The 17,439-nt window shown below is 36.1% G+C and overlaps 1 protein-coding gene across 7 annotated transcripts in view; it reads right to left on the reverse strand.

Annotated features, from left to right (window-relative positions):
* The window catches only part of rapgef2b (Rap guanine nucleotide exchange factor 2b), a 375,793-nt gene that overhangs the window by 41,295 nt on the left and 317,059 nt on the right, over positions 1–17,439 (reverse strand). For 6 of the 7 annotated variants that reach the window (XM_073042998.1, XM_073042995.1, XM_073042994.1 and 3 more), the window contains 5 exons: positions 11,401–11,641; positions 9,001–9,384; positions 5,321–5,532; positions 3,621–3,744; positions 641–664 (listed from right to left, as the gene is read on the reverse strand). In XM_073042998.1, the coding sequence (XP_072899099.1) occupies positions 641–664; positions 3,621–3,744; positions 5,321–5,532; positions 9,001–9,384; positions 11,401–11,641 (985 nt within the window). The remainder of the gene's footprint in view (positions 1–640; positions 665–3,620; positions 3,745–5,320; positions 5,533–9,000; positions 9,385–11,400; positions 11,642–17,439) is intronic. The other variant, XM_073042996.1, reaches the window with a different exon arrangement.

Genomic DNA, 17,439 nt, shown 5'->3' on the forward strand with positions numbered 1-17,439 from the left:
TTAAAAATCACACCAATAAAAACTTTAGCATCTATCTGAATGGCCATATATATTGATAAATATTCAGAATAAAATACTTTCACCACATTGGAGTACTTCACAATTCTGTGATGTTATTTTAATGCAAAAGTGAATAAAAATATAATCCATTTTTAATATGTTTATTAAAATATATGTGCCAAATATTGTCAAGAGAGCTAAAATCTAACATTAAGCTGAACTATTAATTAAGTCAAACCTCATGGCAACCAATAAGTCCCTAATGCTGTAAGAAAGGGGAGAAAATATTTTGTAATTATAGTACCTTTGTACACACAAAATTATGACTGGCATTAAAACAATTAGTATTTACAAAACTTTTATAATCTGTGAATAAATGCCATTTTCAAACCATTAAGTACACAACTTCAAAGTATATGCCTTAATGGTTTTGAAATTACTGTTTATGAAGTATTTTCCAAATGACCACAGTAAACCTCAGTAATGTTAGAAAAGACTCATGTGAGTAGGTAAAGATCATCCAATAAAGCCAGAGCACAAAAGGGTTAAATTGAAAATGTCAAAGCATAAAGGAAGCAGCAGAAAGGAAAAAATGCAAAATGGCAAAAATGTCCTTTGAGCCTGCAATACCACCACTTACCCCAGACTTCTCCATTTCTTCTTCCTGTAATTGAGAGCCATGAATATTGAAGCGTGGGTATAGGAAGAAAGACAGAGAAAGATCACAAGCTCAGACAGAAAAGACCAGATCTCAGACATGCAGTAACAAAAGCCAAGGGACATAACATAGTCCAGTCACTTCAGTCATCACAACACACAAAAGTGACCATGATCAATTATGCTAATTTAAATTAAATAACTTTCTTGTCCAGTCACAGTAAGAATGGAAAGTAACTTAATTAAAATTACAATTTAATAGTGATATGCATTAGATTTTTATATCTGCCAACCCAGCAGACTTGTTAGGCTGAGTGATCCCTCCTATGGAATGTAGAACTCAACTAAATCCGAAATTGTGACTGCTGCACATTACAGAAATGCTGGGTAAAAATTTGTCTTCATCAACAGCAAAGGCATATTTCTATATTTATTTATTTCCATCTCATTGAAGGCAAATGAAAAAAACTATCCCTAATTTCAGTGATGATTCAAAAGTTGTACTTTAAAAGCAAGTGGATAGAAAATAGGAACTTATAGTGACTTGCACTAAACAGAGTGTTGGCCTTGTACAATCTTCTGAAACTTTCAAATGATTTCAACTGAACTGCAGTTAAAATCATGGAAACAGGCCCCTCAGTTCACCATGTTCATTCTGGCTCCTTGGTATCCAACCACACTAATGCCATTTTCCAGTACCCAATCAAAATTTGTAAATGTTGTGAGTACTTATTTTATCATCCACCAGGAAAGGAAGAAACTTCTGAATTGCAGAGTGCTGCTACTACCATGTGTGTCCTTAGGAAAATGTACAGGAGAAAAGTTTCTATCCTGTACTCTCTTCAAGAATAGATTCTCATTTTGGTTTATTCTAGATTTAATGGTTTGAAAATTATCTTTTCTTAATGAAGCCCCAAATCAAGAGAAACTAAATCTATGTGGAGCCCTGAGAAACTCAAAATAAGATCTGATCCTTCTGTGACACAACAGCTCTAGAGCTGTGAAAATGAAAAAAATAATCCTCATGTTTCTATGAAAACTTGGTGAATAAAAATATTTATGTATCTGAAACAACAGAAGCTGCTTATAAAATTCTTTAGATGAATGAGCTTGTGGTTTCTGTTTTCTAAGAGTGGTATGACTGTCTGTTCGCATCTGCAGCATATAATATTTAAGATTCTGGACTGAAACCTTGAATGACCCTTTAAAATTGACCTTGGTCGCCTACTGTTACAAAGACAGGTGGAAAAATAAGCTCTGATGATGACACAATGTGTCTGCAAAGAAATAAAGACAGGTATGAGAAATAAAGGTAGTGGATGGAGCATAATATAGAGAAATGTGACATAATTCACCTCAGTAGGAAGAAAAGACAATTAGAATGTTAAATTATAAAATTTTCTTCAGATCTGTAGTCCTTGTGGAAGAGAAATAACCTGACATGCAGGTAACAGCATGTAATTAAGAAGGCACTTGAAATGCCAGCCTTTAATGGAAGGAAGAATGGAATACAACAGTAAGGAAGCTTTGCTATAATAGCATAGGGAATTCATCAGACCACACCAGAATTTTTGTTTTTTTAAATTTAAGGATGGATAGATTTGCCTTGGAAGCAGTTTAGAGAAGATTCACAAAAGTGATTACTGGGAAACAGTTTATGTATTAAGTAAGATTAGACTGGTTGGGCTTATACTCATTGGAATTTTGCAGCATAAGAGGTGTTCTTATTGAAGTATTTAAAATTTATCAGTATCGAGACTCTCAGGGAATCTCAGCTCATGACAGATTTTAAAACAAAGTCTTAGGAAAATGGTATGACTGTGTAAAACACAGATGAGAACTTATTTTCACAGAAGTTTGTGAAGTTTTGGAACTCTCTAGTCCAGAGAGTTTTCAAAGCTGCATCATTAAGTATGCGGAATACTGAGATAAATTTTTGGATTGCAGGTAATTCAAGGGCTATAAATTGAAGCTGAATCAAAGATCCTGATCATCAATGATCTTGCTGCTCTTACATAATATTCATGGGACAGGAAAGTTCACTCTTATTTTTCACCTTTACTTCTATCAGCTCTTTACACCTTTCCATTGATTAAACTGCCAAAGTTGAAAACCAGAGTGATTTAGCAACTAGAAAAGCAAAACCTAAATAGTATTAAACTTAAATACAACTAGAATAACAGTTTCCAGCATTTATGGCATTTTGATTTTCAAGGTACACTTTCAATAAAAAAAAACTTATATAAATTTTGTTGAAATCTGCATGTGTTAACTTCTGAATACTTTCAAGAAATACCTTGTTGAAACATAAATGCAGATCAGAGGCTTTTAGAGATTCAGCTCCACCTTTATTTATAATTCAAGTACAAGTATATTTCAGAAAGCTTTTCATCATGGAATTATTAACAGCTGACTCTTGGGCAGGCTTTCTAATTTAGCACTACCTTGGGGCAAAAGATTGACTTGCTTTAGAACATCTAAAAGATCAGAATGATGTGTATGTCAAATGTAGGGTAACATACAAATTGATCAGACGTACAAGACAAAAGGAGCGTTGGGAGCATTCAATAATCTCCTATTTAAATTTATAAAATTTGATAGAATTTTGAATTGTAATTCACTGTTTGCTAATGCAAGACCTTTGTAGGGTCACTATACACGATAAATATTTCAACGTACCCTATGCTGAAACTCAAAAATATTCAAGATGCCATTATTACAAAGTAATTATGATTAATAACTGTAACTGAAGAATCTTTCACTTATATCAAGTAATTATCAGCAAGTTATAATTAGACAAATTACTTTAACATAAACATGTTTTATAGCATTATCCCAGTTGCAGGTGCTGATTCAAACCAACAGGAATGATTTTTATGAACAAATAGCCTTTTTCCTTACAGTTAAGCCCCTTCTAAATGGTTCAGAATACATCACTGAATTTGTGTACCTCGAAAACTAACCTTGTTCTGAACATAACAGCAGGGTCCATATTAACTGAAGCCATACGGCCAACATGACGGATTTCCTTAGCAATCATCCGTAGCTTTTCAAAATTGACCAAACCTTCTACTTTAGAGTCATTTCCTAAGGGGAAAAAAGTACACAATAACACCCGAGAAGGAAACAAAATACAGTCAGCCTTCCTTATCCGGGGGGATTGGTTCCGGGACCACCCACGGATACAAAAAAATGCTCATGCTCAAGTCAGTGGACTTTACGACCCGGCAGAGCACTGGAGCTTATTTAACCTGTCTCAGGGTGGTGGACTTTAGGACCCGGCGGAGCTCTGGACCCGCCGCCCGCAGTGTTTCTGTTCCAGAAAACGATCACGATTGAAAATAAAGTGGAAATAATAAAGCAATCAGAAAGAAGTGAAACGCCATCGGTCATTGGAAAAGCGTTAGGCTACAGTCTGTCAACAATCGGAACGATTTTAAAGGATAAAGTGAGAATAATGAAGCACGTGAAGGCCCTGCCACAATGTAAGCTACAATTATTACTAAGCAATGCAGTGGTTTAATTATTGAAATACATACATTTCTTAAGTGTTTTATATGCATAAAGTAAAATATATACTATATACTAAGACAAATGTTTGACTAACTGATGCTAAATAATACCAGATGCACCTGCTCCGACTTAAGAGAACTTCTGGTTTTCTTTTCTATTCCCGATCCGCAGTAACCTATGCATACTCTCCCATATATCTCTAGATTGAATGAAGAAATTTGGTCTGTACCCTAAAACCTTCACTAATTTTTATAGGTGCACCGTAGAAAGCATTCTTCTAGGGTGCATCACAACCTGATAAGGAAGTTGTCCTGTCCAAGACCGGAAGAAGCTGCAGAAGATAATGAAAATAGCCCAGCATATCACACAAACCAATCTTCCATCCTTGGACTCACTTTACATCGCACGCTGTCGGAGCAGCGCTGCCAGGATAACCAATGACACGACCCACCCAGCCAACACACTTTTTGTCCCACTTCCCTCTGGGAGAAGATTCAGAATTTGAAGATTCATACTGCCAGGTTTGGGAACAGCTTCTTTCCAACTGTGATAAGACTACTGAACGGATCCTGACCCGGATCTGGGCCGTACCTTCCAAATATCCGGATCTGACTTGCACTACCTTACTTTCCCTTTTCTATTTTCTAATTATGATTTATAATTTAAATTTTTATTATATTTACTTTGATTTGTACTTCAGGGAGTGCAAAGCGCAGAATCAAATGTCGTTGTGATGATTGTACACTCTAGTATCAATTGTTTGGTGACAATAAAAGTAAAGATTACTTATAATACCTAATACAATGCAAATACTATGTAAATAGTTGTTATACAGTATTGTTTAGGGAATAATGACAAGAAAAAAAAGTCTGCACATGCTCAAACAACAAGTGCTGAAGAGAGAACTTCTGGGTTTTCCTGATCCATGGTTGGTTGAATTCGCGCATGTGGAACCTGCGGATAAGAGGGGCCCACTGTAGACGTTATTTTACAGATTATAATTGTTCATTTAATATCCAGGGGAGGACAAAGGTTCAATTAAGGTCGAAAAGATAAATCAGGAAAGACTGAGTGTTGGTATCAAGCTTGAGTTTTAAAGTAGTGGCAGAAGGGCAAGGAATGAGTCATATTTTACTAATAAAGAGATTACCTTCATGCAGAAATGTTAAGTCTTTTTTGATCACTGGGAAGAGAGGAATAATAGGAGGCTGCAAGTTCTGGTTATTGAGAACATTACGGTATTTAGCCATATTTCTGGAGGGATCCAAGAGATCCTGAAGATCCTGAAATAACTTCTCATATTTGCTTGGAAGCTTTTCCCATGTATTACGTAGTCGTGCCACTGGTGCAAGGTACAGACCACTGGATAATGAAATCACAAAAACAATTACATTTGGCATTATTGACAACAGAATTCAAATAAGTCGTTTAAGTAAACCAGTAACAAAACAAAATTGAACATCTTATTTTTTAATCAAATCTTGATGCTTTAAACTTTAAAGCTCTAGATAGATATCTTGTTTCTCTTATTCTAATGAGGCACTGAATTATGACTTGTTGAAATAAAAAACAGGTTATGATTCAATTTATAATATCACTGAACTAAAGGAACTACAACTGAGAATTTCCCTTTAAATTAAATATGTTGCACAATATAAATATTTAAATTACTAACAAAATAATAAAATAAGCAAATATTAAATAATTAGTAATCTATTTTATAAAACATTAAGTTTTGTATAATAAACATCATGAAAGGTTGTGATTTTTGTAGGGCATAGATTTGAAGAAATTTTGCTTGTTAGCACTAAAACTTGCACTGTCATATAACAAGTTTTCTAACTGTTCAAAGCAAAATTAAGACTTTGAAATTTATTTAAACAGTAGCATTTTACATTTAATAATTCCCATTTCCCACATTAGTAAAAGCAAAGCATACAATCATATCTTACAAGTTTATCATTAAACACATTTCAAATACAAATAAACTTTTGGCTGTGACTGAAGAGTACCTTCGTAAGTGAAGAATTACAACAATTTCAGATTATTCTACTGAGCAATAACTTGAAGGAAAATATGCTATTGCTGCTGACTGATGGTCAGCCTTCATATTAGCATAGAAATGCAAGAGATTGTAGATGCTGGAATCTAGAGCAACAATCTGCTGGATCAAGCAACATCTGTGATGGTAGGGTGGGGAGGGGAAGGAACTGTCAACATTTCGGGTCAAAGCCTTGCATCAGGACAGAATGTGGAGATTGAAGTTTGTTAGTACAAAGGAAGGAAGGAGGAGTGGTAAGTCAGGAGCCAGTCAGTGACTGGTAGATCAAGAATAAAAGAAAGGATGATGTCTAATACTACCTCCAGCCACCCCTCCCTCCACTTATCCTAGCTATTGTTTTCTTCCACCCATCATCCACTTGTCTACATCCTTCAATTCAATACCTGCTCTTCCCCTAACTACACATCATCCTTCACCCATCCTCAGACTACCTTGTCTTACCAATCCTCCTCTCCTCTTGTTACTGTCTATCTTCCCTCTCCACACACACTCCCAAAACAGGTTTTGACTTGAAGCATAGACAATTCCTTGACCCCTGAAAGATGCTGCTTCACCCACTGAACTCCACCACCTGACTGTTCCTAAACATTACTGTAACCTAGAAATGGTAATGTCAGATACAATTTTTCATCAAGCAATTTCAAACTAATGCATGACTGTAGTCCATTACAGAACATCTTTTCTATCCCTTGTAACACTTCCACCAACGTTCACAAAGAAAAACACATTGGGTGTGATTACTTAAGTGTTCCACATTTAAGTGTAGCACAGTGTTTCAAAGAGCTCAGTTAGCAAAGTGAAAACTTATGAAAAAGTATTAAACTTAGAACTCCTATGCAGATGTCTTCCAAACACAGACAGCTGCTACATTAAGCATTTATTTCTAGAATTTATTTTCTATTAGCTATAAGTATACTTCTATTTGCTACTTTTCTATGCCTTATAATCACATTTTCCTTAAACTCATTCCATTTCAGTTCTCACCCCTATTTTTGTTTTCCATTAGTAAGCTCATTGTTGGGATAAATGCATTATTACAACCCATTTCATTACTGCTAGGTTTTAAATTCAATAAAGCCAATCATGACTCAAAGAACTTAAAATAGAACGATACAGTAAAATTTGTAATGGAATTTAAAGAAAAATATGATTTGAACATGATGAGAAGGGAAATTGTGCTTTATTTAACAGCCATCTTGTTAAATTACTTTATTGAGAATATTACAAATTTTACTTCAAACTAATAAGGATTTTACAATGTGTATAGCAATTATATTTAAAATCCCTTAATGTAAGACAGTAACATACAAGAGTTCTGTCTCATTATTTGGTTTTAAACCTTTGTACTCACTTATTTTTAAAAGACTTGCATTTTGTATATTAGGCTTTGCAATGTCTAAGAAATGTAACAGTGAATTTTATGCCCATTCATGGTCTTTGGGGTTTAGAAAGAAAACAGAAGCCAAAGAAGATTATATTATCCCTCATGCCTTTCCCACCAATTAATAAGACATTGATTGGCTGATCTTTTACCTCAGAGTCACTTTCCTTCACTAATACACACCACTTAATTTGCTTAAAAATTTATCCATCTCTTGAATATTCTCAGTGACTGAACTTCCAAAGTTCTTTTGAGTAGGGAATTCTAAAGGTCACTTGCTCCTTGATGAAGAAATTTCTTCTAATCTGTTTGGAATGGTGACCCCCTGGTTCTAAAAGCCCAAGCCTGGTGAAACATTATCTCTGCATCTCTTTTATTGAAACCCATAACATTTTTGTAAATTTCAATGAGATCACCTCTTTCTTCCGAAATGAGAAGAGTACATGCTCAGTCTGTGACTCTTTCATACAAAGCTGGCATCCCAGAAATCAGTTTGGTGAATCTTTGCTGCACACTTTTAATTGCAAATGTATCCTTCCTTGGTAGGAACATCCGACAGATACTCAATAAACTAAATGCAGTCACACCACAGCACAATATAGTTGGAGCAATGCTTTTATCCTCTTGTATTTGAACCCTCTTGCTAGAAGGGTTAACATATTGCTTATCCTCCTAACTGCTTGCTGTATTTTCCATGTTGATCTTCAGTGATTCATGCACAAGGACACCAATGTCCCTTTGAACACTAACCTTCAATCTCTCAATGTCCAAATTGGAGGATCTCATGTTTTCCCATTTTGTATTTCACCTGACATATTCCTACCGTTTACTTTATCTGCCTTTTTTTCCATTTCTCCAAACCAATTCTTAGAACAATCTTGCCTGTCTCACTTTGCTGTAATAATAATATCCGTGCCTTTGCACATCCAGTCCTTAATCCTGGAACTCCGTTCTCCTTGCCTCTTCTTAAAATCAACTCTTTTATTTAAATCTACAAATATTCCTGCCACCATTGCAAGTTATTACCTTTAAATGCGTGAGAAGGTGAAATGATGAAGAGTAGTAGTAACTTAGCGACTGGACTTCATGTGGATGGCAAATCAACTTATGACTTTTTGCCTTGTTATACTAATCTATGATACAAGTACTTCTGAATTAACCTGTTTCGGCTTTCAAACTGTTCAACAGATTTTAGTCATCGTAATGTATTCCTACTTCGACTGGTCTACAATTTGGGATTGTGTATGGCACTTCCATTTCATTTACAACAAAATGTAATCTGTAATTTGCCCATTATTAGTATAATCCTTCCTAAAATGAATGTAAGAATTAAGTATTTTAAAGAAAATAACTTTTAGAAATAATAAGATCTCTTACAGATTATTACCTGATAATTGCAAACATGGAGTTAAAGTTTTTACATTCTCTACAGTGTAGTGCCATCTTGATAAAATGTTTAATTATCTTCATTCTTTTCAATTGGTTTGACTCTCGAAGAATCTCTGTTGCAACCCAAAATGTTTCCTGATTTATAATGTTCTCAAATTTTTTAAGATTGGCACATTCAGTTTTTGACTTAAGTTTGAACAAGTCATCAATGTATTCTGTGGGTTCAATGTTACGAAATAGCTCGAAGTTCCTCATGGAAAGCTGGGTGGCAACTTCAACAGTACTTAGCTGCAGCAGTACGATATGACTTTCCCGGAACAATTCCTGAGCATCCTCATCTGAGCACAAAGTCTCTGTCTCCATGTTATTCTTCAGATAGTACCTAAGGGAACACACAAAAAAAAATCAATATTAAATTAAAGAGAAAGCAATACACCAATAATCTGATCAGAATAACTTAATAGATATGTGCTGGATCTGAATATTTAATTCTTAAACTGTTTAATTGTTATTTTCTTTGCAGTTTAACAAATAATTTTCTACAAATAACTGCCGAGTATTCTTCATAATGGTAATGATATAAATATGCAAGTTCAGTATATTCCCCTGGTGGTATAATACTGGTATAATTCCGGAAGCTTCTCGGTACTGCATTATTTGAATAAGAGCCATTTCATTGGTTAATTCTTATATTAAAAATTTAAATGGATTTTTCCTTATTTCTGTAGTATAAAAGTAGCTGACCATGGGGCCAGCACCATCTTATTAGCTCATTAGATCTTAGCTGCCTGTCCCTTCGCTTAGTAGACCTATCTGCTTCAATTTTTCTTTGTTCTATCAACTCTTTTTAGAACAATCCTGAAGCAACAGCTTTTGTGCCTTTTCTTTAACCTTGCCTTAAAATATCAGAATCCAACATGGGTAAATTAGTGATTTTTTTTCTATTTATGTCAAGAACTTTAAAAACCTCTTATGCCATTTACAATTCAAACAGCAAAGCAGATTAAAAGCTATATGCTTTTACAAGCAAACAGCAGTTTGTCTGATATCTGTACCTCTCTCTATGATCATTTCTTCAACTAACTTTGAATTTCCTGTGGAACAAGCCATGTTAAAATGGGGAAAAAATGGACTACTGTGCTTCCGTGGACACTTCAGCACTTGCTGATAGCTAGAAACATTGCAGCAGGAACAATGTAAAGCTAATAAAGGGAAAAAGAAACCCACACAAAAATATTTAAAGTTATTTAGAAGCATTTGAGCCAACGTAAACCTCAATTTAAATCAGAAATAGACATACTACTGCATCTATACATAATCCAGCTATGGTAATATAGTAGATTCCTGTTAATTGGGCCATCAGCTAATCAGGGCAGCCACTTCTTTGTGACAACTCTTTGCTTTTATTTGGGACACTAACTGCTTAATTGGGACAAAAGACTGCAGCCAAACAATTTCTAACTAGTATTAGTCACATGTGCTTGTATAGTTAAGACACTACATTATGCTTAGAGCAGTTTTTAAAATAGCATAGCACAGTTGCCTGTGTTTGTGTACAAAGAGCAGTGATTTTTGTCACTGATAGTTTGTGAAAACTAGGCAGTAAGAAACTTCAGAGCTGTTTTGATCACTGCGATTTCAAGCATTCAGTCTTGAAAATGCCAGAAACTGCCTGGAGTGAAAATGAAATTATTTCACTACTTCAATTAGTTGGAAGCTATGAAGAATTTGAAAGTATCACCAATCATTTGAATGCTAAACTTTGGTCTTGACCGAACACCCAGCTCTCACCTGTGGCCCTATACTCTGGTGCACTGCTTCAACAGGCTAGAGAAATGCCCGTTCGAGCATGCACAAGTCAGCACCTGTGGGCTGGGTGGAGGAAATCTATGTAGAGAGTGAAGGCATGACAAGGTACAGAAGTAGTCATGGTCACCCAATGCAACTAGGGAAGATCCCAGTTGTATCATCTATTTGTACCACTGGACCCAGGCTTTCAAGGTCATGAGAGTGGAAGTGCACCAGTGCAACGGCATTTCTACTTTAAAAATCTCCAGCAGAGGTTTCCTGTCATCGTGGGATACGACAGACAGCCACCAGTAGTGTTCCAATCTGTTCTGCATTTCATTTAAATACATCTTGTTACTCAGTTAAACAAAAGCTTGTTTTTTTAAAATACCTTTTTAACTATTTCTATGCAACTTCAGCTAATTTGAGGAGCTGCTTAACTGGGCCAAAATATACTGACCCCAATATGTCCTAAATAACTGGAATCCACTGTACTTGGCCTTAAATTAAAAACTCAGTATTTTTCCTCCAAATCTAACAAAAAGAAACCAGTTTACTTTAATTGTTTTTATTGCAGCAGCATCGATAATGGCAGCAAAATCACCCTTACCTGCCACTAAGTTGTATACGATCAGCAAGCTTTGACAGTTGGTCTGGAAGGCGCCTTTGTTTAATAACGCCTTCAGGAGTGACAGAGACTTCACAAAGTGAGTATGATTCAGGAGCAGCAGTAACAGCAAATTCGCGAAGTGCCATAATTACAACTTCCTTTGCAGTAGTGTCTCTACTGATCATTATATAGCGACTTTGTTGATCTGCCTTGAAAACCCTTAACACTTGATCAGGCAGCTCTGCTCAAAGTAAAAGAAACTTGCATTAGTAAAAACTACTTCAGATAGCTTATACTAACATTAAAATGAATAGACAGGAAATGTCATCCAATTCATGAGATCAAATGCAGACAATGCAGATCTACAATAATTAACAAATTTGATGATACTTTTCTAATCTCGAAACAATTTGTCTTTGTAATCTTGCTCTTTACATTTGATTAATTTCTCAAGGCACAACTTTAAATACATTTAAAACATCTCTACTAATGGTGACATGAACAGCATTCACTATAATAATGGAGCAAACCGGGAAGAAATTCTCAATAAAATCTTCATTGCAAACAATGCTGTAATCTGAATTTTTGTTTGAACTTCTTGTATCCTACATATTAAATGCAAAAGGATTTGGGTACAAAGCTTATTAAGCAATTTTTTGAGGGATGGCAAACATTATATCTAAACAATTTGTCTACTACTGAAATTTTTTAAGTATGCAGTATCTTTATCCCAAATGTTTAAATATACATTTCTCTCTTATCAGCTTCTCTCAATGCATCTTTCACTCACTCTCTCTATATATTAGAGTGAATTACATAACCTAATTTTTTTTTCAGACTGTCTCTGAGTGAGGCTTCACATCTGATGTTAGAGGATGCTATGTTGAAAAGGCAATTGCTTATCAAAAGAGCGCCAAAGACGTTTGTGGCAGCTGTAAGCATAATCAACAAGAGGCTGAACCTTTTTGAAAATGGACAAAATCCAAGTTTTTGTTGGGTGGCAAGCCAAAATGTTGTAACAAGGTGCCAGCAATTTCTTTATTAAACTGAAGGATTTCCAAGCCAAAAAAAAATTAACAAAATAAAGAGCTTAAATGAAGATATATTGCCCTAAGAAAGCATAGACAAGTGTTATTATTAAGCACTTGTTTCTTGGAGATTACATGTTGTACACTGAGATTTTCTGAAATCTTTTGAATAGAGCTCACAAGCCAGAATAATGTAAATTGAAGAGATATTATTGAAAAGTACAAAACACATGTTTTAATTCTCCTGCATGTTTCCTATTTTTATCTTTGTCTGTAGGATAGTAACAGAAAATAAATCTAATGCAGATTAACACTGCCCCAATTTGCTGGAATGCACTATCAATCAAAATAATTCTGGATAATATAAAAAGTAGTATGCCAATCGATGTAGACCACATACAAAGCACAGCTGTTTCTGAAAACACAACTTAAAATAACCACTGTATTAAATTACCCGAATATTTATATTTATCTTTAAAAGTGGACTGCTTCATTCAGAGTAAAATATTATGTGGTAATGTCCAAAGGAAACAAAAGTTGTGCCATTTCACTTGAGAAGAACCATGGAACAAGCAAAATTTTATGACACTTGTAGACAAGTCAGGTAACATCTGTGCAGGAAAGGTCGACGTTCCAGGTACAGACCTTTCATCTGGATTCAAAGATAGCCGGTATAAAACGCTGAAGGCAATATCAAGCAATAGGTGGATCCAGGAAAGGATGGGTAATGGGCAGATGGAGAAGGAATAAGTGGAAACAGGTGGAAGCAACAAGTGGCTGAAGATGATGTAAACTGAGGGGAGAGGAAGATGGAACATGAAATCAAGATATGGTGGTGGAGTGGGCAAATGGAAATGGTGGGGTCGAAGAATCAGCGAAAAGAGTGAGTGATGGGCAGATGGAATGGGTAGAAACAGGATGATGAGGGCTGAGGTAAATGCAGGAAGAAACTGATTGATGATGAGGGAGAAAAAGGGCAAATATATAAGACAAAACAGTAATCCACAGTTTTAGATACCTATAACAAGGAAGACTACGCATAAACATATAGCAAACAAACAAATTGATATTGAACATCTTAACAACTGGGTTATTTTACATAATTTGACTTAACATTCAACAAGATATATCAAATAATGATATCAATAATTTCACCAAAAATATGTTATTCTTAGCTGTACAAATATTGTTAATAAATGAATTAATGCTATCCAAAATACAATCTTGACTACTGCATTGTTTTAAGTTGCTTACTTTTAAAGGCAATGTCCCTGTCCTTGGTTATTGCTAGGATCACTGACCATTAGTACTTAATTACATTTCAAATAAATTTGTAATTATGGATTAAACTGAAAGCAAAACAAACTACAGGACAACTAAAGCTATTGATGACCATCAACCATACTGTTCAATCTATTACTCAACTATTCACCTTAAGAGTTTGATATTTCAGACATTTTAAATAAATACACAGAATGCACTTTCATTGTTTCCATTGTGCTTTTCAATCATAGGAAAATCATTACTTTCTTTAGTGCTAAGATGAATCATTACAATGCAACATGTATTTCAGAGCTAATTTCCCATCTCAAGACAGTTTAATACTCATTTTAAAATTCCACAATGTAGTAACATAAACAGTGACTGAAAAAGCCAACATGTCACTATGAGCCAAGACAAAACATTTTTAAAATTCTTCACTGGCTGACACATTGCAAAAAGATGTTTTTATTGCTTTACTTTTGTACTGCTGCCAGTAAATACAATTTTACTAGCTGAATAAATAACTGGTGGTATGTGTGGAACTGTTGAATCACTGGGCACCCTATTAACGTCAATGCCTGCATTGTAGTAAATCCTTTTATCAGTACAATTTTCACAATACCCCACACCATGCTACCATGGTACCAAACTCATGCGTATATATCCAGCTTAAGTGTTTAATACATACATCATGACTTTATATTTAGATTCCATTTGTGTTCACGTATCCAAAAGGAAAAATCATTAAAGGTGATTGTGACATTCTAAACTTAACTAGGGATGGATAAGTGTCACCACCTTGTGAGAACATTGACTATAGAATCATAGATATGGGACCAAAGCTTGAAATCACAGGTCCATTCATCATTTTTGGAGAACTATAAACAATTTAAAGCAAATTTGAAAACATTTCTATCACAAATGAAGGTCATGCAGTGGCATCCAAAGCTGTGTAATTAGAATATAGAAGAGTACAGCACAGTACAAGCCCTTCGGTCCATGATGTTGTTCTGACCTTTTAACCTACTCCCAGATCAATATAACCTTTCCCTCAATCACAACTCTTCATTTTTCTTTCATCCACATGCTTATCTAAGAGCCTCTTAAATATCTCTCGACAACCACCCTGGCAAGGTGCTCCATGCACTCACCACTCTTTGTGTAAGAAAATCTACCTCTGACACCCTCTCTATACTTCCCTCCAATCACCTTCAATGTATGCCTCCTGCTATTAGTCATTCGCACCCTGGGAAAAAGTTTCTAGCTAACAACTCTATCCATACCTCAACATCTTGTATGCCTCTATCAAGTCACGTCTTGTCTCCTTCACTCCAAAGAGAAATGCTGTCTCTAAGAATCCTTTCCAATTCTTTGTCCACTACTGATGTAAGACTCACCAGTTTACAATTCTCAGGAGTTAACCCTCTTACCTTTCTTGAACAAAGGAATAACTGCAGTCCTTCAAGCTTTGGTACTACTCCTGTGACCAGTGAGAATGCAAAGATCACCACCAAAGGCTCAGCAACCTGGGGGATATTCCATTAGGCTCTGCCAACTTACCTATTTTCAAAAATTCCAGCACATCCTCTTTCTTAATGTTGACACCACACGTTCTAGCATATTAGCCTGTCATAAGTGTCTTCACATTTGTCAAGATCCTTCTCATTGGTGAACAATGAAAGAAAGTATTTATTAAGGGGCTCCCCACCTCCTCTGACTCTAGGAATGTTTCCTCTTTTATCACTGATCAGTCCTACCCTTAGTCAGTCATCCTCCTGTTCACTAATCCTGTTTGACAAAGCCCTGTCATGTACCTTATAGCTTTCTAAGTACATTCTTAAGTGCCTTCCTCTCTCTGCTGTAATTCTCTAGATTCCTGACTGATCCTTGCTCCCTTACCTTAAGTAAGCTTCGTTCTTCCTCTTGATTAGATGTTCCATATCTCCTGTCAGCCAGGATTCCTTCATCCGATCATCCTTTCTGTGCTTCAATGGGATAAACCTATCATGAACCCCATGCAAGTGTTCCCTAAACAATCTCCATACCTTCGTTGTGCATTTCCTTGAGCAAATCTGTTCCCAATTTATACTTCCAAGTTCCTGCCTAATAACATTAATATGCTCTCCTCCAATTAAATACTTTCCCATATCATTTGCTCCTATCCCTGTCCAAATCAATGGTAAAGGGCAGGGAATTAAAGTTATCATTAAACCATACATATATATATATATAACAAAACGAAACAGGGTTTTCCAGGGCCAAGGTGCAAAATGCATTATACACTGCACAAAACACATAGCACAAACAGCACATATAGTTACGATTTCAGGAAAAAAGTCACAAAGAAAAAAAATAACATAGCCCAAGTTCCTGACTCACATGACTGTAGATTGTCTTGGTCCGGCTTGTTCTTCCACTAAATGAACACTGGAGGGCAACATCTACAGCAGGGACCAGTCCCAACCCTGTACAGGTCCCAGCACACAAAACAGAGGACCCTGTTCTCTCCCACACTGCCTCAGCTGCTCTCTCCTAGGCAATTGCAATAGGTGACATGATAGCCTTGGTCTCGTTCTCGATACAACTGAGAAAAACACAGCTTCCCTGCTGTTGGTCTTGCCAATAGATCTGTGAACTGACTTGCAGTAGTCTACATTACCAAAGTCTAAGATAGGGTCTTGTGATCACAATAAAAGTGACTAGGACAATCACTCACTCCATTTGTTGGACTGCACACAGTCTCTGCACAACGGTACACAACAAGTGCAGGAGACAACACAACAATGGTATCTCCAAAATGGGAGCGGCACAGTAGTGTAGTGGTTAGTGTAATGCTCTTACAGTGACAGCAATCACTGATCTAAGTTCAATTCCCGCTGCTGCCCGTAAGCAGTTTGTACATACACTGCATAGGTTTCCTCGGGTGCTCCAGTTCCCTCCCACATTTCAAAGACGTATACAGGTGTCCCCCATTTTTTGAACGTTCGCTTTACGACACCTCGCTGTTACGAAAGACCTACATTAGTTATCTGTTTTTGCTAACTGAAGGTGTTTTCACTGTTACGAAAAAAGGCAGCACGCGCGCCAAGCAGCCGAGTTCCTCCCTCAGAACTGCATTCTAGCCGGCATTGCTTAAACACGTGCCTGTGAACATCTGTGCTTTATGTCAATTTATTTTGTACATCCGTTAGCAAGATGAGTTCTAAGGTATCGGAAAAGCCTAAAAGAGCATGTAAGGGTATTACACTTAGCATAAAACTAGACATAATAAAGCGTTTCAATCGTGGTGAACGAAGTAAGGATATAGTGAGTTTGGCTAAGGGTTTGTGGAAGCTGACAAAGATGATGTTGAAGAGGTTTTGGCATCCCAAGACCAAGAACTGACAGATGATGAGCTGATGAAGAGGAAAGGCTAAAAATTGAAGCCAAACGCAGTAGTGAAAGTGAAGTCGTCCAGTAACTGAACGTGAAGCAATTGCGTGAGATTTTCGCTGTGATTGACAACGCTGCAATGATTGCAGAAAAGTATGACTTTAATTTTGAAAGGGTACGTAGGTTTGGGGCATATTTGCAGGATAGTTTGAGTGCTTACAAAGAGCTATGATAGAAAACGGCTAAGCAGTCAAGCATACTGTCATTTTTCAAGCCTTCCACATCAGCCACAGCAGACGACGAAACTTGACTTTCCACATCGAGGCAGGCAGATATAGAAGGTGACCTGCCTGCCCTGATGGAAACAGACGATGAT

Source organism: Hemitrygon akajei, chromosome 4 (assembly GCF_048418815.1).
Source record: "Hemitrygon akajei chromosome 4, sHemAka1.3, whole genome shotgun sequence".
Taxonomy (NCBI): Eukaryota; Metazoa; Chordata; class Chondrichthyes; order Myliobatiformes; family Dasyatidae; genus Hemitrygon; species Hemitrygon akajei.